The sequence below is a fragment of the Silene latifolia genome, chromosome 3 (assembly GCF_048544455.1).
Source record: "Silene latifolia isolate original U9 population chromosome 3, ASM4854445v1, whole genome shotgun sequence".
Classification (NCBI taxonomy): Eukaryota; Viridiplantae; Streptophyta; class Magnoliopsida; order Caryophyllales; family Caryophyllaceae; genus Silene; species Silene latifolia.
In genome coordinates this window covers 30,602,449-30,624,748 of record NC_133528.1, presented here as the reverse complement: position 1 = coordinate 30,624,748, position 22,300 = coordinate 30,602,449, and the positions used below count along the sequence as shown (strand labels likewise).

The window sequence follows — 22,300 nt, the reverse complement described above, 5'->3', positions numbered from 1 at the left end:
CCTGAGTGTCAAATTAAAAACCTTACGTTTTTTTTGTCGGGAATGCATGAGCAAAGTCTTCAGATAAGTACGAAAAAAATTTATCCAACAACAAACGTGGACTTTTTGGCTGGCAGTAGATCAGTAGTGTTGTAAAAAGCCTTCGTAAGACGAACAACAGTTGATAGTGACAAGCTTCTTCTAAGCACTGCTCAATTGAATTATCAGCCTCAAGAAGTCCACGTCTATACGCAGCGTCGCGAAACGAAGAACATAGTGCACCATTTATGCTCAACAAATCATTAAATGAATGCGGACCTTTCACATTCGTTAGTAGAAGGCGTAAATAGTAGCGCTCACCTTCGGAAGGATTTATGTACACCAATCTCCCGATTGCAAAGCCTTTCTGACGCGGAGTCCAGTACTTGGAACCCTTTTCTCCATGCCACACATAATGCTCAAGAAACTGTTGGTATGTCAATGTACGAGCATATATGTCATATGTGTTACGATGGAAAAATGATGTTAGCATTGTCGTTGTTCTATATTCATCATCTATGAAATTTTCGACTTGCTCTAAAGGTCGAAAAACAACAGTTTGTATATTGGGAAGATGTACTTGGAGAGTAACAACATTAGGATGAACTTCATTTAAACTAAACCTGAAGATTCTCCAAACGGCTTCCGGTGGCGAAATCCATCTAGCTGCTTGATAAGAGCTAATCTCGTCAATTGCTTCTACATTATTAGTGTCGGTCAAAGCAATAGAAATTCGATCATGACCTTTGTAGACGTATTTATACAAATACTTAACTGCCTTAATCGTTGAGCAAACCTCAACATTTAAGTGGCAATCAAATCTCGCTAAAAGAAAAGGATTGTAAGGGACAACCCATCTATTGTCAAGCCATGATTCACGAATGTAAAAAAACCGTCCATCTTCTCGCCTTCGGTATATTGGATATGAATTTCGACCATTCATGGTAAAGTCACAGAAGTCACGAGGATAGTGATTCTTGCATTGCCTATTTCTCTTGCAAGGATTAGAAGGAAAATCTATGCCGCAAGGACCATGCATCATATGGTTAATAACGGCTGTGTAGAGGTGTGGATTGGTAGATTCGTCAGGTATCTCAGTACATACGTGCAAATCATAATGCTCCGGTGATCTAATTTTGCTTGCTGAATCCAAAATTATAAGAAAATGTGCATGAGGTAGTCCTCTTTTTTGAAACTCCACAACGTAAACGTAACCAGCAACATTTCCAAATAGTTTTCGTTGGACTATAGCCTTTTTTAATTCTATAAGTTTGGCTCTAAAAACTCGTTTCACAAGATCAGGTCTATTATGCGCTTCTTCATGGGGAAGAAGCTCACGCTCAATCTCAGGCCATCTGGGATTACATGTGATAGTTAGAAAAATGTCTGGCTTTCCATACTGTTGAACTAAACACATAGCGTTTAAATAGAGGCGGCGCATATCCCGATCACAACCAATAAAGCTAGCAGGAAGGATAAAACGATGGCCAATGTTTGTAGCGTAAGTCTCGCCAGAATTGTAGCTGTCGATTATACCTTGATCTAGTTCAGCTCGAATAACCTTTTGATTGAATCTAATGAAATCAAGGCGTGTCGTTTAAAGCTTAATATATATGTCAACAACATATTGTTGGAGTAGATGACCGCTTCGAAGTAGTATCGATGCATGTATGACTAATTCGAATTTGTAGACGATAGCAGTAGTACTCTCTACAAGAAACTTTTTTATCAGAATCAGCTGAATGTGCAACTGAAAAAGAGAAGATTTATTTTAAAAAATATGAGAACTACAAATATAAGGATAGCTGAATGAAGTATTAGAACAAGAAACAGTAGCTGACCTTGCTATTCAGCCTCAAGCAAGTCATCAGTAGACTGCACAAGTACTTCATTAATAGGAAAGGTCGGACACTATTGTCGCATTCTATGACCTATTTGGTATCTGTAAATACTCCAATGCCATCCTGTCTCACCGTAAGGGAAAAGGACGGGATACTGTAGAGGATCGTAGCACCCTTAGTAATGTAGTATGCGACGACTTCCGCCTCCACATGCATAGACAACTATATCATGTGCAAGTGGTGCAGATGAGGTGTCCGCCTCTACCTAAACAGCAGCAATCTGCGACGCAGTTGGGGCGTTATGGGTACGTTGATTATGTGATGGATCTGATCGGATAACTATACAATTTTCTTCGTGGATGTTAAGTTCTCTCAAAGATCGAAAAAAATGTGCATATGGATTTCTTTCCATAATATGCATCAACGTAGACATGACATAATGATGTAGATCTGGATAGTCTTGCAGGCGATGTGCTAATTGAAGGTCAGTGTCATAGAAGTATAGTTGTATGTATCTTGGGCGAACCTCCGTCGGCAGTACATCGTTAATGTAATGGTAAACTTGTCCTTGAACTCTAAACGTGTAAATACCCCGATTCCTACGTGCAAGTTCACTGTCTTTCTTAGCTCCAAATGATGTAAAAGCGAACGAGCTGTTATAAAGCATGATGTATTTTCTAATGTTTTTTCCATACTCGTTATTCGAAAGGAAAAGTTGTCTCAGAGTATTTGGTGTTGATACACTTGTAAGACGAATATCCATTTGGCTGCAACAAAAATTAACAATCTCATTCTTCAGAAGTTTGGCTCCGCAATGATGGCATGTTGACGGTATGGGAAGAACATAAGGTTTTTGGGACGGCCTCTTTGCAAGGCCACTACTACTATACGAACTAGACATTTTATATGACGTATATGATATTCCTCCTACTAAAAAACGTATATCTAGAAGTCTTTGTAGCGCCTGCGATAGTCGAAAAACAATTAGAAGAATTTTTATGTTGGTTATAGCAGTAACGTTGGAGTATTAGAGATAAGAAATGACTACAAAGATAATAATAGTTTTTTATTTTTCTATATATATTTTAGGATATTCGCAATTACGGGAAAATGTTGCTCGACCTCCATAAGATTGTGCAATCATGAAATACAACCTCATAACTTTCAGATTTATTTATTAGGCCTCATAACTTTCATAATAAGTGAAATTGAACTCAGTTATCAAAATCTCACGAGAAATTTAATTTAGCATAAATTAGATTGAAGAAAATTAAAAGTATTCTACGAAAAACAAAAAAGTAAATATTTTTGTATATAGAGTACAATTGTTTTATGGTTATTTTATATTTTTTTTTACAATATTTTGTTAGGTAGGTGTGTCAAAATCAGCAGTCGGAATAAAAGTTTTTCATGAAAGAAAATTAAAAAAATTCAAAAATTTCAACTTTTGAAAAATTCGAAAAAATCTACATATAAAATTGTTATCTGGTTTTATTTTTCTTTAAAAATGCATAGCTAAATACATATGTAAAAAATATGTGTTTAGTATATAAAACGTATAATTTTATTATTGTTATATGTACACATGTTGATATATTGTTTGGATATAATGATATTTTGATGAGATTTTGTCGATATTTTAAATTGGGTTTGATTTTGCCTTATGTAAAACTTATGGAGTCAATTTACTTAAATTGGAAATTGTAAGGATTGATTGCACAATAGCACAAAATTATGGGGGTGAAGTGAAAGATCATAGATCCATATTAGACTCTCTAATAAAAATGAAATTATCTCATAATTTATCATTTTAGTGATCTATGTAATATGCATGCAAATATAAAAGCATAAAAATGAAAGTTAAGGAAAAACAATTTCCTTACATAGATTTTATGGTAATAAGGGCACAAACTAGATCATCTATCTAGTTTGTTCTTGAGCTAAAAAGAAATGGATGATCCTCCTTGAAAAGCCTTCAAAAAGAAAGTCTCCTTCAAGTTGCACCCAAGAACAAATCACCCAAAATAATTTTACAAGTATTAATTAAATACTTGTAAAATTAACCCTTGATAATATTTGTAATATTACTAACACTCTTAGTAAATGATGTATAGTAATTTTAGAGAGATAGACCAAGTTTTATTCACATGCAAAAGTGAAGTAATGAAGTGTAGTAAAAAATGAACAAAAAATGGAGTGTAAGTAGAGGAAGTGGCGGGTGGAGTAAGGTGGAGTGAAGGATTGATTTTCCTAATTTTTTTGTCCAATGCATTATGACACACATAATGATTACATGACAATTATGGAAGAAAAATAAGCAAAGTGTAATGATCATGATCATCCACTACACTCCATTTACACGGTCCAATGTCCCATTTACGGGTCCATTTTGATTCTTATATTTGTCGCACAAATACGTGTAAATTTTATTTAAACATCATTTCATGTTTAAATGCTTCCAATTAATTTCGTCCAAATCACTCCGTAAATATACCTGTACCGCTACACATATTATTTACGTACTAATATTAATCACATTAATCAATTAGTACAGTTTTAGTGAATTAACAATTAATTAACTAAAACCCGTCTCCCATAATTTATTATTCAATTATCGCATAATTAAATAATAACTGCCGTGCCTCGAGTTCGCAACTCGAAATCTCTCTAAAATAATCGACTAACCTCTTAGTCTATAAATCAAGGGACTAAATAAATTGTATCTCATACAATTAATTAGTTATCAATTGGGGTTCGTTCCTATAGGTGTGACCGAAAGGGGTCAGTTGATCACCGCCGTCTCACGACAATAACGTCAAACTCTAGTCAGTCAACCGTTATCGATTTACGTTAATCAACTGACGAGGATCAAATAATTAAATATCTGATGATATTCCCTTAATGAGATTTATTATGTAAATGCACTATTGTGGAGGACACTAACTCCAACAATCTCCCACTTGTCCGACTTAAGGTGTGCGCTACCAATTCTCTTGTCCGTTTTAATCTCCCACTCAATGCAAAGTGTCTTTCAGGTCGCACTTGCACAAGAACATATCGCGAGTGGTTTTCTCGATCGGGAGTGTGACTACCTGACCGGAAAAATCTCTCACAGATTACTTCCGAGTATGGCCACGCATTTGTAGTCATTAATTCCTCGAGTGGCCTTGAGATATAGTTACCCAACGTGGGTGGACAATTCCTGTATGCCCTATCTATCTTTGCCCAATACAGCTCATCATGACTCAAAAGATGTCCTTTTGGCCTCCTTTCACGGCACGACCTAGGACAAAAACCAAAGTCACTCAGAAACTGCATTGACTTGGATAATAGTCTCCAGTCAAAAGAATCAACTCATAGGAACGTCTTAGAGATCCTTGCCACGACCAGGCGTCTATAATAGAACTTAGGGACTCTCTAAATGGTCACTGTCCGGCAAAGTGTCACACACTCTGCCTATGTAGTCGACTAGTCATCACGTATGACCTTATGGTGTTGAACAACCATTAATCGACTTACAATCTAGTCACTCCGAGACGTCACCTCATTAAGTGACTAGGGACAAAATACAATGTTCATCTTATTCACTTGAATATTGTTCAACATTGTCTCCACAACTTATTTAGATAAACAAGGTATTAAAAATTTAGTCATACTAAATAAAAGATTCAAAAATGAATACAAAAACAATTAATGCGATTATAATATATATAATAAGAGATACACTATCCCAATTATTACATATCCATAATTTAAAGAAAATCTGGTACTCGTCTCAATCCCATTGCGATGACATGACCATCATACTTAGCCTTTGATAAAGGCTTGGTTTAAGGATCAGCAATATTATCATCTATCCCAACCTTACAAATGTCAATTTCCTTCCTTTCCACATAATCTCTAATTACATGGTATTTCCTTTCAATGTGTCTAGATTTGTTACTAGACTTCGGCTCTTCGGCTTGAAAAATAGCTCCACTGTTATCACAATATAGAGTGATCGGATTTTCGGCGGAATGGACTACTCCTAGTCCCTCCATGAATTGCCTAATCCAAACAACTTCCTTCGCAGCCTCAGATGCTGCAAGGTACTCAGCCTCTGTTGTAGAATCCGCATTAACGCTTTGCTTGGAGCTCTTCCAGCAAACAGCTCCTCCATTTAGCATAAACACATAGCCGGATTGGGATTTCATATCATCCCGATCGGTTTGAAAACTTGCGTCCGTGTAACCTCTTACACCCTACTCAGTTTCTCCTCCAAACACTAAGAACGAGTCCTTAGTCCTTCTCAAGTACTTAAGGATGTTCTTTACGGCTATCCAGTGACTCTCACCAGGCTTGGCTTGATAACAACTTGTCATGCTCAAGGCATACGCAACGTCGGGACGAGTGCAAATCATAGCATACATGATAGACCCAACAGCGGAAGCATAAAGGTTGGTCTTCATGTGTTCAATCTCCTTAGGGGTGGAGGGAGACTGTGACTTGCTCAAAGTAATCCCTTGGCCCATAGGTAGAAATCCTATCTTGGAGTCTTTCATATTGAACCGGTCAAGAACTTTGTCAATATAAGCTTCTTGACTCAATGCTAGTGTCCTCTTGGATCTATCCCTATAGATTCGGATACCCAAGATTCGTTGTGCCTCTCCCAAGTCCTTTATCTGGAAGTGTTTTCCTAGCCACTCCTTTACGGAAGTGAGCGATGGAACATCATTCCCGATGAGTAATATGTCATCCACATATAGGACAAGGAATACAACCTCACTCCCACTAAACTTCATGTATAAACACGGTTCTTCCACACTTCTAGTGAAACCGTATTGTTTGACAACATGATCAAAGCGATGATTCCAACTCCTAGATGCTTGCTTAAGACCATAGATGAACTTCTTAAGCTTACACACCTTCTTAGGGTTAGATGTATCCACAAAACCTTCAGGTTGTATCATGTACACCTCTTCTTCTAGAATCCCATTCAAGAAGGCGGTTTTGACATCCATTTGCCAAATCTCATAATCATGAAATGCGGCAACCGCTAATATTATCCTAATGGACCGAAGCATAGCGACTGGAGCGAAGGTTTCGTCATAGTGTAAACCATGAACTTGGGTGAAACCTTTTGCCACCAATCTATCTTTGTAAACATCTACATGTTTATCCACGCCGAGCTTAATTTTATATATCCATTTACACTGAAGGGGTCGTACTCCCTTAGGTAAATCCACCAAGTCCCATACTTGGTTCTCATACATGGAATCCATTTCGGACCGCATGGCTTCTAGCCAAAGCGAGGAGTTGGGACTAGACATGGCCAATTTGTAGGTAGTGGGTTCATCACTTTCTAAAAGTAATAAAACACCATCCTCTTCAATGTTACCAAGGTAGCGGTCAGGTGGATTAGAAATCCTACTTGACTTTCTAGGAACAATTACCATTGCAGAGGAAGAGGGAGTGCTATCCTCCACGTTCTCCTCTAACTCATTCTCGGTTTGTGGCTCTCGAACTTCGTCAAGTTCAAATTTTCTCCCACTCTGTCTCCTAGAAATAAACTCCTTTTCTAGGAAGACGGCATCACGAGCCACAAACACTTTATTCTCGTGTTCATTGTAGAAGTAATAGCCACGTGTTTCCCTTGGATATCCTACAAAAAGACATTTTTCAGACCTGGGTGCAAGCTTATTGCCAGACTTGATCTTGACGTACGCTTCGCAACCTCAAATACGCATGAATGACAAATGAGGGACTTTCCCTGTCCATATCTCATATGGAGTCTTATCGGCCGCTTTAGTCGGGCTTCGATTTAGTGAAAATATTGCAGACAAGAGGGCAAAACCCCAAAACGAATCAGAAAGCTCGGTTAGACTCATCATAGACCGAACCATGTCTAATAAAGTTCGGTTTCTCCTTTCGGCCACACCATTTAATTGTGGTGTGCCAGGAGGTGTCCATTGTGATACTATACCACAATCTCTTAGGTGTGAATCAAATTCATAATTTAGATATTCACTACCACGATCGGATCGTAGAGTCTTAATCTTTCTATCCAATTGGTTCTCTACTTCATTTTGAAACTCTTTGAACTTGTCAAAAGCTTCACTCTTGTTCTTAATTAAGTAGACATACCCATATCTACTTAAGTCATCAGTAAAAGTAATGAAGTAGTGAAAACCTCCTCTAGCGGTGATGGTTAATGGTCTACACACATCCGTATGTATGAGAGCCAAAACCTCACTAGCTCATGTCCCTTTTCCCGCAAAAGGTGCACGAGTCATCTTGCCTAGAAGGCAAGACTCGCATGTACCATAAGATTCGAAACCAAATGGTTTGAGCACTTTTGATGAAGCAAGTCTCTTAATGCGTCTTTCGTTTATGTGGCCTAAACGACAATGCCAAAGGTAGGATTCGTTTGGATCACCCGTTTTGAGATTTTTAGTTTCCATATGATAAACGTCATTAACATCATTTAAAACATAAATACCTCCAATTGAAATGGCCTTGCCATAAACCACATCATTTAATGAAAAAGTACAACTATTGTCCTTAATCATAAAACAAAAGCCTTTCGCGTCTAACGCGGAAATGGAGATGATGTTCTTAATTAAAGTTGGTACAAAATAACACTTATTTAAATACAACTCTAGACCACTAGCTAAAGTGAGCACATAGGTCCCCACGGAAACGGCCGCTACTCTAGCTCCATTGCCCATGCGGAGATCCACATCATCTTTTGCTAGTGCTCGCACGTCCCTTAAACCCTGCAAATGATTACAAAGGTGAGAGTCACATATGGTATCAAGTACCCAAGTGAAAGTGCAAGCATAATTAACGTCTATCACATAGAGAGAGGAAATCATACCAATAGGCATCACACGCCCTTCCTTGAGATCCTCCAAGTATTTGGGACAACTCCTCCTATAATGCCCCTTCCCATTACAATGGAAACATTTGGCCTCGGAGAGTTTGGCACTTTTTGCCTTGGGATTTCCATTCTCAATGGCCTTCCCCTTTCCCTTGTCATGTTTCTTTGACGATTTCTTGAATTGAGACTTTTTCTTCCCTCTTCCTTTCTTAACTCCAAGGGACATGTTCTTTAACTTCATGGTTAGAACATCCCCTTTTTCACTCCCACTAGCTTCCATATCCCTCTCCGCTTGGGTGAGGAGTGCATGAATTTCATGATAACTCTTATCCATGCCATTCATGTTGTACTTTAACCTAAAGTGGGCAAACTTGGTGGGAAGTGAGTGGAGGATTCGATCCACCACAAGAGTCTTAGGAATGTTACATCCTAGACGCTCTAGGATGTCGACATATTCGACCATTTTGAGTACATGGGGACCAGCCTTTTGGCCCCTCTCAAGCTTAGCTTCAAAGAAGCGTGCCGCCGCATCGTATTGACGGACTTTAGGTGTTTGTGAAAACATAGTAATCATACGAGTGGATATCTCGCACGCATTTAAAGAAATGCATGATAGCTTGAGCTTTGGGGACATCGACCATATCAACACATTTTTGATATCATTCGACATCCTCACATGGTCATCATAGGCGGTCCGCACTACCGATGAAGCCCTTGGACCGGGCTCGATGGGAGGAGCTTCGGTCAAGTAAGTGAGCACATTGTCGGTTAACGCGACACTTTTGATGTTGAATTCCCATTCAAGAAAGTTACTACCGTCATCTTTTAAGATACATTTGTCCATTACGGACCTTAGCCATGAATCTTTGCCTAGTGAAGTAGTCGATGGAGTTGATGAAATTGCCATTGCGAATTAAAATGCTGCAACAAAAAGGGAAAAATAACATCCATTGTTTTAAAATACTTGTGAAAACATGTTTAACAAGTTTTAACATTTATATAATGATCTATCACTAAATTATATAAATAATTCCAAGACCCAAATATTAAACAAAAATGAGCATCGCTTAGGCGAAACATCCCATAATTGTGTAAATTCGGTAAGTCACGTTGACTAATTCTACCTCTAGAACTCTTGGTCGACGAATTTCCTTAAATCCATCTACTAGCCCCGAAACACAAGACCGTCTTATATCCCGTTGAGTCCAACCAATTTTGGCACGTGATAACCATTTACCACCCTACTTACTCAAGGTAAAAAGAGAACACCCCGCTTGGGCGAGCGTGACTCTAATGAACAAGAGAATCATATGTGTTACTAATTGATAAGGCTAATCTCAATTTTAGTTATGTGAGAGATCTTGTCAATTTAGTCATAAATTCCCTATAAGTGAACTATGTCGGTGAATATAAATGACGTGTATTGACAAACGCGAAAATAAAATGCATGTGAATGGCGATTTTGGCATGCGCGAAAATAAAAACAAGCAAACAAGTAAGCATATGAAAAATCCTAGTATGGCCACCTAGTTAACAAAAAACTAGTCTATTACATTTCGGAAACCAACTCCTTGGTCCCTTGCCTCTTCATTCCAAAAGTGGCTCCTTATTGTGGGATTTGGAACACCTTCCAAAATAGACACCGTCTCGATGTAATCCGTCTTTTGGAAACGCCGGTAAGAACAACTATTACAATTGAATTACATAGCTATTCCTATTATACTTTAATTAATAAAATAAATAAAACTATTATTTAATTACAAACCGACGATACGAGATCGTATTTAATTACAAACAAATCGATATTCCCATTCATTTCGGGTAATAACGATTAAAATAAACTAGGCCATACTAGGTACAATAAGATAAATACTTTAAATAAAAGACAATTATTTATTTAACTTAAATAAATATGCTTAAAATGCTGTAAAATGATGCCAAAATCGCCCTATCTATCAATCGTTGGTATCCATCTCGGTTTTTGTGGATTTAATTGATTTTTAAACTTGTAAAAATCAATAATCAACTCTTAAATCTCATTTAAGTCCAAAATAATTGTCCAAACTGTTTTGGACCTCAAAATTAGTCCTCGCTAATTTTATGATGAAGAATTAGTTTGATTTGGTAATATTTTGCTAATTTAATCGGTAAAATCATAATTTTTAAGTAAAAATCCAAAATAATTGAAACATTACCCAAAGAATTGAAACAAAAAGTTTTAGTATTTTGAAACACTCCCAAGAACACCAAAATGTCATAAAAATTGCCCCAAAAATTCGGATAAAATTTATGAAGAAAAAGATCGATATTTATCGGTTTTTAACCACTATAACCAATAAACATCAAAAAAGGTGAAACCACATTTTAAGTTTCACTTTAACTTTTATATAATATTTTAAAATGTAAATAAATTTATCAAGGGCAGAATCAATCGTTTCAAAATTATGATTAATTTATTTCACTTTTATCGACTTTTATCTTATAAAATCAATAAACATGCAAAACTTCAACAAACCTTCAACATTTTGCATACAATCAGTAGAAAACATGCATGAAACACCATAAAAATTCCATGACCCGAATCAACTTTTAACTATTTTTAGTCAATTTATAACTAAAATACGGCATTTTGACTCGGTTTTCTACTAAAAATCATTAAAAATAGCAAAATAACTTCATAAATTACCAAACTTTACCACAAATCTTTTGCGATCATTAGGTGTGCATGATCCAAAAATTTCGTGCTAAAACCTCTTCTAACACATTTTTTGAGTTTTTATAAATTATCTCATAATTTATTAATATGCTTAAAATCAACATATAAATTACAAGCCTAAGTTCTGATACCACTTGAAAGATCATAGATCCATATTATACTCTCTAATAAAAATTAAATTATCTCATAATTTATCATTTTAGTGATCTATGTAACATGCATGCAAATATAAAAGCATAAAAATGAAAGTTAAGGAAAAACAATTTCCTTACATAGATTTTATGGTAATAAGGGCATAAACTAGATCACCTATCTAGTTTGTTCTTGAGCTAAAAATAAATGGATGATCCTCTTTGAAAAACCTTAAAAAAGAAAGTGTCCTTCAAGTTGCACCTAAGAACAAATCACCCAAAAATATCTTACAAGTATTAACTAGATACTTGTAAAATTAACCCTTGATAATATTTGTAATATTACTAACACTCTTAGTAAATGATGTATAATAATTTTAGAGAGATAGACCAAGTTTTGTTCACATGCAAAAGTGAAGTAATGAAGTGTAGTAAAAAATGAACAAAAGATGGAGTGTAAGTAGAGGAAGTGGCGGGTGGAGTAAGGTGGAGTGAAGGATTGATTTTCCTTATTTTTTTGTCCAATGCATTATGACACACATAATGATTACATGACAACTAGTTTTAAGCCCGTGCAAAATTGCACGGGTTTGTATTTAGGACAATATGAATGTTTTTTGATGAATATTTTATTTTTACAATTCTGTTTTAATTATCTAATATATTTATTCGGAATGTATAATATTTTTTCATAATATTTGTTCTGAGACGGAATTTGTCGTATGTACGTATAGTCAGAATTCTGAAGAAATAAAAACATTGTACACTAATGAGTCCCACCATATCATGGATTTTCAAAAAAAAAAAGGTTAAATTAATGACGTGGCACGCTCTGGGTTGAGTATTGTCTTCTGAATTAATAAAGATAAGATTATGGAAGAAAAATAAGCAAAGTGTAATGATCATGATCATCCACTACACTCCATTTACACGGTCCAATGTCCCATTTACGGGTCCATTTTGGTTCTTATATTTGTCGCACAAATACGTGTAAATTTTAATTAAACATCGTTTCATGTTTAAATGTTTCCAATTAATTTCGTCCAAATCACTCCGTAAATATACATGTACCGCTACACATATTATTTACGTACTAATATTAATTACATTAACCAATTAGTACAATTTTAGTGAATTAACAATTAATTACTAAACCGTCTCCCATAATTTATTATTCAATTATCGCATAATTAAATAATAACTGTCGTGCCTCGAGTTCGCAACTCGAAATATCTCTAAAATAATCGACTAACCTCTTAGTCTATAAATCAAAGGACTAAATAAATTGTATCTCATACATTTAATTAGTTATCAATTGGGGTTCGCTCCTATAGGTGTGACCGAAAGGGGTCAGTTAATCACCGCCGTCTCACGACAATAACGTCAAAATCTAGTCAGCCAACCGTGATCGATTTACGTTAATCAACTGACGAGGAACAAATAATTAAATATCTGATGATATTCCCTTAATGAGATTTATTATGTAAATGCACTATTGTGGAGGACACTAACTCCAACATGGAGCATAACTTTTCAATTCAGAAACTTCTTGTGCAAACATAGGTGTAATGTTACAAATAACAAGAATGTGAAAGTAGAATAAAATTACATATGTAAGAAGTATTTATTTTTAAGACTATCATAAGAGCAAACGTTGTTCGAAATGTAAGTAGTATATAAAAAAATACATATATTTAAATATTCGAAATTACTTTTTCACATACGAACTTTACTCTTTCACATACATTTTTTGCATAAACTTTCCACAACATACCCTTTTTCCTAAACCCAGTCAAGTTAACTTTTTTATATAACTTTTTTCCAAAAATCGAATCTAGTTTGTTTTAAAAACTTGAATAATGAATTATAATTCTTCAATTAGTGAAGTAATTTTGTTATTTAACGATTATTAATATCTTTCTTGAATTATTAGGGTTTGTCAATCAGTGAAATTAACTGTCTACTTGTTTATCAATTTTTATCAATGAAGGCGTGGTAGACTGCCAGACTGGTGATTCTGGGTGGTGGACGGTGCTTCTAGGTGATGCGCAGCGGTTAGTGGATGGTGTGTGAGGATGGTATTTGAGGGTGGTGCGTAATGTTCGTGCGTGATTGCTGGGTTAAAATAAATATTTGAACAAATGAAATAACGGCTGTAATGACGTTGTTGCTCTTATTGTTATAGAATCAATGAAGAATTTCTACAAAATGGACTAATAACAATTAGTCTCCACCGACAATCAGTTGACCCACTTGGGTAAATAAAAAGATGAATGGTGCTTTAACTTTGCTCATAACAGGTGATTCGATGTTAGCACTTATTGCTCATATCGATCAAATTCAACTCCTTTTATAATTTATTGGTTTCAGATGCACAGAATTGAACAAATATTCACTGTATTATAATTCGTAACTCTCGCTCAAACTTGAATGAGAAAATTATTGCAGGGTCAATACTGCAATTTTTTCGTTGTGTCAATGATTCCCACATCCTGTCGGCCGAAACGACGTTGGCCGGAACATCAGCCGACGACTGGACTGACCGGAGTAAGGAAGGTGTTGAACTGAAGTGGAGTTGGTGGCGAAGGGAGACGAGAGAAGGGAGAAAAGAATTAATTGGGGGAGGGAACGAAAAAATGATAAGGGTAAAATTGAAAAGGGCGTATGTGAAAGAGTAAAATCCGTATGTGAAAAAGCACGTCCCTAAATATTATATAGTTCGAATTGTAGGTAAAAAAATGAATGCTGCAATTTTGTTTTAAAAAAATATTGGACAATCAGTAGAGAAAACATTATAAAAGAAAAAATAACGAAAATTGCAAAAAAATATATAGAAGTCTTAACAGTAAAAATAAACAAAATATATATGAAAATGTAAATATGGTGAACAGTTTTGAAATAAATTAAAGTAGAATAATATTAGGAACGGAAAGATCAAAATATCTTTCTAAATAGGGTTATTTAATGAGAATAATCTAAACTATTGGGGTGTTTCTCAAAATACTCTGAACTTTATTTTAACTACTAATATGCTTAACTTGTATACGCCTCCGCTATTATTAAAACAAGTGAAATTGCTACCGGCTAAACAAGTTGCTTTCACTTTTTACACTTTATCTTCTCATAATATCATCCGACTTATGTAAACACCATTAATGATCTTTCTTATCCAAACCAAAACCCTTTTAATCTTCATTACTTACCTTCGACATACCACTCTATCAGTATATCACACCACCAAATCTCTATCATCCAAACCCCTCATCTTACCCATTTTTTCGTCTTCTTGTTATTGTCAATGTTGATATATTGCTCAATCTTCAATCCCTTATTATTTGTTTTTAGTGGTCTGCAAAAGCTCGATATCGAATTTACCCATTTTACGTCATCACCAGATTCACCCAAATTTTTATTCGGTTTTCGAATTTATTGGAATTTTTGTTTCTAGAGTTGATCTGGAATTTGGGATTTTAATTTTGTTTTAGATTATGGTTATCTGGGTTAGATTTAATTTTTTGATGGGTCTAAGCAATGAAGGGTGAGAAATAATTTTGGTACCCATGGAAAAAATAAGCGTGAGTTAAATTAAATAGGTTGCCAGGAATTGCAGTGATCAAAGCAATGATGATAAACTTATGATTAGATGTTGCAGCGCCATATTATTTCTCCATCAGAATAATATTGGAAATGGATCAGTTTGTTCGTCGGTCTTATGGGTAGATGAGAAAACTTGAAGGGTAACAAACAAATTTGGAATGTTTGATGAATGTTGAAGATAGAAAAAAAATGTGATAAGTTTCACTGTAAAATGACAAGTGAGAGAGAAAGATGAAGGAAATGGTTGTTAAGAAAAAGTTGCAGGTTAACATATTGAAAGGGGGAGGAGGTGTTAGGTTAGTATACCTATTATTAGACTCCTCTAATAGTGAACTAATTAACTTGTTAATTATTTGTTCTTTAGATCTAGTGCATGCATAACAAAATGAAAGATTTATAAGAACAATGTTCCTTACATTGTTAGGTGTTTCGAAATAATGGGCACAAGTAAGGTCACCTTCCTTCACTTGTTCTTGAGCTAAATATGATGGATGATCCTCCTAAGACTCCAAGTATAGAAGCCACTCCAATAAATTGCACCCAAGATTAATCCCAAAAATTCCTACTAATATTAACTAGATATATAGTAGAAATATAACCTTAATAATACTAATGTTCTTGTATTACTACCTCTAGTAATAGGATGATGAGTATTAGTATTGTAGAGAGTTTTTATCAATTTTGCATGTGAGGAAAGTTAGAGAGAAGCATAAGCAAAAACAAGCAAAACAAGAGTGGAAAAATATGAGCAACAAAATGCCCATAAGTAAGAGCCAAAACCGGTTGGCCTTACCCAAGTAAGGAATCTTGTTTCTTTTGTTTTTAGCTCTTGTTTAGCATATGTAGTGTATAGGGAACAATAGTGTAAGATATAGCATGATAAAAGCTTCATATGACAAGTCACTATCATGCTTTTATCCAAACAAACAAAGACAAAAGAGCATCTTGTGCTCTCTTGTTTTGGCCGAAATATTGGACCATTTTTGGTCCATTTTTGCCTTTTGTCATTTGTCCCACAAATGCTTATAAGTCATATGTTTAACTATCTTACATAATTAATTATTAATGTAATCATTTAACACTTAAATATTACAATTAATAATATAATATACACTCCACTTTTTGAGTAGTATACTACCATTATATCAACATATAATGGGTCCCATAATTACTAGTTAGTTAAAATTACAATTTCTTGTAACTTTAAATAACTAATTACCTCTACCTCAAAACTTATATTAATACCTCAACTAATTTAGTAATCTATAAATATTATTAAAAGGCTACCTTAAAATGACCATTTAAGTCCACGTAGACAATGCCACGTAGGATAAAAAAAAGCCACGCAGACATTTGAAAATTACCCCGTCTCTTATCATCATTACATGACATTAATTTAATTCATTTATCTATAAATTAATTTAATTCACTTATCTATAATATTAAAAGATATTATCTATATTCTTAAATGATTTTTGTATATTAAATATATTGTTTTCCAAAATTTATGTAACCCTTAAAAATTTACATCAAAATTTCATAATTTATAATTAATATTGACATTTTAATTGAATTTTTTGTGATAAAACATGTTAATAAAAGTTATAATTAAAATTGACATTTTAATTGACATTTTTTTAATAAAATATGTTAATAAATTAATTAAAACTTATTAATTAAAAATCTTCATATTACTTACCACCCACCATTTTTATTAACATTTTTTCCTATTTAATTCATTTTTTTAATTAAACATGGTAATAAATTGATTAAGACTCTTCATAATACTTAACACCCACCAAATTAATTAAATGTGTTTCCTATTTAATTAATTTTTATAATATAATATGTTAATAAATTGATTAAAACTCTTTATATTACTTAACAGCTAACACCCATAATTTTCATTAACATTTTTTCCTATTTAATTCACCTCTTGAGTTTCTCGGCAATCAATTATCTAATTAAATAATACCACAAAATAAATTAAAAATAAAATTAAAATATCGGAATTTATGGTTGTATAATGGCTACAAAACCTATAATACCTATAATAGTTTCTTTCTATAAAATCTTATTAAAAGGCTAACCTAAAAAATGTGACATTACAAGTTTAATTGTGACGTGGCAACTTTTAATGTGACATGGTAAAAAAAAGTGATATGGATTACCAATTTAATAAAATTAAAAAATAAGGTAAAAATATTTAAAAAATATAAGGTATAAACACAAAAAAGAAAGAAAAAAAATTGAAAACCATTGATCTCCTCTCATAGTTTTTGTTATTTATTTACCTTATTTATTTAACCATTATTTCCTTTATTTAATGAAATAACCTTTTAACTTTCCTATCATCATTACTATATATAGTCCGTATTTATGTACCATATTTTTTATTTTTCTTTCATTCATAAAATTTTGAGAGAATTTGTAATAAAAAAATTTCATATATATAACTATTATATTCACCCTAATTTTCAATTTTATTCAAAAAAATAGTACCTAAAGTATACATAGAAAAGTAAACTAATTGTTTCGTTTGTTATTTTTCTTATGTTTTGTATTAATTTGTTATTATTTTTTGTGTTTGTATTAATATTGCAGGAGAATGAATTTCCAACTTTATTCAAAAAATTGGTAGGTAATGTATAGCTAAAGAACTAAATTAATTATTTCGCTTTTTATTTTTATTATGTTTTGAATTAATTAGAATCTTATTAGTTATTTTTTTTCGTTTATTTTAATATTGCAGGAGAATGGATTTTCAAATTTATTCAAAAAATTGGTAGGTAAACTATACTATGAGAACTAAATTAATTGTATCACTTTTTATTTTTATTATGTTTTGAATTAATTAGAATTTTATTAGTTATTTTTTGTGTGTGTTTTTATTAATATTATAGAAGGATGGCATACTCACATATCAATAACAATGCACGAGATTCGAAATAATGGTTATAGATCTTCTTTACTTGGATGACTCTTTTATTTTTGTCGATTTTTCTTTTTTTCTACAATGGTGTATTTGAAATATTGAATGATAGCAAAAATCTTTAATAAGTTTTTGACATGTTATATTATTGTCATTCACTTTTTCCTACACTTTAATCTTCTTTGTAACACTTATGTTCTATTTTTATTTTATCAAACAGGTTACAAATCAAATTGTTTAGCCAAATTGTTAAAGTACGATGCACATATGTCAATTTGATCTTATCATAGTGTTATAATATGCATAAATAGTAATTAGTTAAAAATCGATTCTTATTCTCCAATTCATTGTTTCAATTCCAATGTTTTCAAGCCTTTAAATCATTTTATTTTTGTTTTCCATCAAATATACTATTCTGTAACTCACAATATTTTTTGGTTAATTTTTTTTTTTGAATGATTTGTTTATATTTTATTTTCTCCAGAATTTGGAAAGGCTAATATTTCGTATGAAGTATAATCGTATTATTTTGATTATAATTTTCTTATGAATGATCGAATATGAAGAAGCTAGGTTTAAAATCGTATATGCATAATCTCTATTTATTGCCTGATTTCGAGAAATGTGTAATTAGTTTTGCTCAAACCTATACTACTAATAATAAATATTAGAGTTCGCCTATAAAGTTTTGATCCTTACTTTACTCTCTTACTTTTTGTCCCAAATCTAATCTTATATATACTGCGGAGTATATTATTACAACACAAAATGTGATATTTTAAATATATGTACATTTCCTTGGAATTATTCGGAATAGTTGTTAAAGTTGCTCACATAAAAGTTCACGATCGTTTCTTTGCAAGATAAACATAGGGCCAAGTACTTTAAAATGCACCAAAACGACAATAAAAACAATATCTATATTCAAGCAATAAAGAGGCAAGTTGCAATGTTTGTTGGTGAAGAAAAGCATTCATATTCAATAATCTTTAAGCCGGTCAATGCAATGGTTAAATAATAAAGAGATAATGGATGAATCACTAATTAAAGAGGCAATTGAAGAATCATTAATTAAACAGGCAATTGAAGAATCAGTAACAACTCAAACGAGAAAATTGAGAGTCGTTGATTTTCTTTCTATAAAATCTCATCAAAATACCAATTCATATTGTCTTATTTGATACCAGGTTGTCCAAACCAACATTACCCTTCCTTACAAAAGTCCGTTTTTTTGTTCTCTCTGTAATTTGGAGTATTTTATTAGAATTTTGTGTCTCCTTTTTCCTTTTCTTTTTGTTCATTTATTTATATTTAATAGTCTTAATTGGAGGTGTCAATTCAATTAATTAACTTGATAATTTAATTAATGATGTTATTGTAGGAGATATGTATACGTTAATGCGATCCTAAAATTGATATGCTTTGAACTTCGCGTAATTATTTTTGCATACCCAATAAGAAATATTTTTACGAGACTAGCATAATTATCTATATTGCACGAGTTTTAGGATTTTGACGGTAGTATTTATTTCAATTCTATATCTATATGTGTACTTACTATAAGTGAAGTAATAAGAAGGTTATATTTTTGTAGAGAAACAAAGGATAATGAATGAAAAGTAATCACGCTATATATTTCGAAGTTAGGAGGTTTTTAACTGCATATGTAGTACAAAATAAATTTCAATGCAATTTGTTCATATATGCAGAGGCGGATCTTCATATAGTTGGGCCTGGGCCTGGGCCCGGCCCACCCTAACCATTGGTCGAAGCTAACGTTGACCTCTGTTAGTCTTTCCACATTCCGCATAAATTGAACTTTTGGCCCATTTCAATATACGGAGTAATTCAATTCTTATACCATACACCCAGGTGTATGGTACTTCCTACTCCCACTATTAAAAAAAATAAAAAAAATTAAATAACAAAAGTCCCCCACTACTTAACAGTTATCACTTTCCATAAACTCTTTCTTTCTCCTGTTTCAAACTACGTCTTCCGTTTCTATCAAAAAAAATCGTCCATAAAATTTAATTTTTCATCCAACACAGTGGTTTTGTAATCTTGATTCGAGTTTTGATTAATTAAATTCTAACTTATCAGGTATGTGTTAAAATTACTTCGTGTTTTGATTAATTAAATTCTAATTTATCGGGTTTGCGTTGAAATTACATAAACCCTAAAAGTTGTATAATACCATAAATTAAATTGAGTTTTTATGTTTTATCTCTCATTATTTATGATTAAATTTGTGGTTTCGAGTGTGATATTCATCATATGACACTATCATATTCACTCAGAATTTAGTGAATATGATAATTTAATTTGATGAATATGTCTTATCAAGTGTGATATTCATCATAAGTCACTATTATATTCATTTTGATTTTAGTGAATATGATAATATAATTTGATGAATATGTAGTATTTAGTGTGATATTCACCTTATGATACAATTATATTCACGTTGAGTTAAATGAATATGATAGTGTAATTTGATGAACGTGTATTATGTAATGTGATATTCATTTTATGACACTGTTATATTCACTTTGAGTTTAGCGAATATCGGTCTAATTTGATGACTATGAACTGTAAATTTGATAAAACTCGAATACAAATAGATGAAAGAAAACTACGAATTTAATAAATTCAATAGGATTTTAAATTTGATAAATTGAGTAATTTAGAAAAGAAAAAAAAGGTACTGTGAAAGAAGTAGTGGGTAGTTTATTTTTTTTTTCTTTTTCTTTTTTATTTTTTTTGCCCATAATTACCATGGGTGTATCTTACTCCCTACTCCTGGGAGTAGGATATAATTTGCCTTAACTGTGCTGCTTTACTTTTCTATAAGAAAATATAGCCCATGTCCTTAGCCCACGTGTATTGACAATCAACTAATCAAACATTGACATAGAGAGTATCTATGTGTAGCTACACTTAGGTGTACATTTTAAAACGGTCCGTTTTAAACTTAAGACGGGTCAAATTATATTGTACGTCTTATAAGATTTGTTGAATCGTTGAGGTGTGGACCTACACACAAATTCTTATTTCAAACGGTCATAAGTTAAGATGTATTTACAACCGCTTTAAATAATGTGATAATGAAAAGGAGATTTTGAGAGATCTTAATTTAAGACCGTCTTGACTCTTGACCAAGACTTACTAAGACCTATATTAGTCTAAAACTTCTTGTTTCTATCCGCAAATTCACAGTTATGACGATAGTAAGTTAGGACGGAATATATGCGACCATTTTATGATAAAAAATGATCACTTTCTGAGAACAAATTGGTGAAAAAATGGTTTCCCTCCTTTTATTTGAAAATGGTCCATCGTAACTTACGTCGAAAAAATATAAACTGATTTTTACTTTTGTTCAGGTTGATTTAATTTATATGACTAAAACATAAGGCGATATATTTTGCCTATCTTTGTTAAGTAGTCCGGCCCCCCTAAGAATATCGTTGAAGATCCGCCACTGCATATATGGAAGGGTGACTTCTTTTAATGTTTTGTTTTATTGGTAGAAACTTGTACTCATATTTTTAAATCCTTTGAAAACAGGGGACGACAATGGAGCGCAAAATCATGTTCCAATACTTCTATGGCGTCAAGATTGTCCATAAGACCAGAAGTACCCGAAAATTCAATTTGACGGATTGTGTCCTCGCTTCAAAACAACCAAGCTATTCAAATTTTGGTTTGCATATCATCCCGAACCAAAAATTTGGAGTGTATTAAAATTTTGTTTTAAAATACCGCTCCCTCAGTCGTGTTCATTTATTTACCTTCTTTTTTTAAATTTTTTTATGAGTGGTTTTTTAATTAAAATTAAACAAATGATTGAGAGAGGGGGACTACTCCATATAAGTTATTCACAAATTAAACACTTAAACACAGTCAATTATTAACGATCCCGTGATTTTCACGGGCTCAAAAACTAGTTTAACACTTAATTACTAAATTAAATCTTATTTAGTCACATTATAATAAGATGCAAAATTGCACTCCCATAATTAAGGAATTAATTAATTCGTATCGCATACAATTAATTAAATATCTATTTGGGCCTCATCCTATAGGTGTGACCTAAAGGGATCAACTGACCACCACCGTCACACGACAGTAATGTCAAACTCTAGTTAGCCAATCATTACCGATTAATGACGGTCAGTCGACTGTATAAAGAATCATCCCTCA

General features: G+C 33.0%; 2 protein-coding genes across 2 annotated transcripts; both read right to left on the bottom strand.

Annotated features, from left to right (window-relative positions):
• Positions 1–22: 22 nt before the first annotated feature.
• On the bottom strand, positions 23–1,435 carry LOC141648904 (uncharacterized). Its single transcript, XM_074457613.1, has one exon. It carries the CDS (start codon positions 1,433–1,435, stop codon positions 23–25), a length of 1,413 nt encoding a protein of 470 aa, XP_074313714.1.
• Positions 1,436–8,411: 6,976 nt separating this feature from the next.
• On the bottom strand, positions 8,412–9,631 carry LOC141646018 (uncharacterized). Its single transcript, XM_074454129.1, has 2 exons — positions 8,716–9,631; positions 8,412–8,614 (listed from the first exon to the last, which is right to left on the bottom strand). The coding sequence occupies exons 1-2, from the start codon at positions 9,623–9,625 to the stop codon at positions 8,580–8,582; spliced, it is 945 nt and encodes a 314-aa protein (XP_074310230.1). The 5' UTR covers positions 9,626–9,631; the 3' UTR covers positions 8,412–8,579.
• Positions 9,632–22,300: the final 12,669 nt, after the last annotated feature.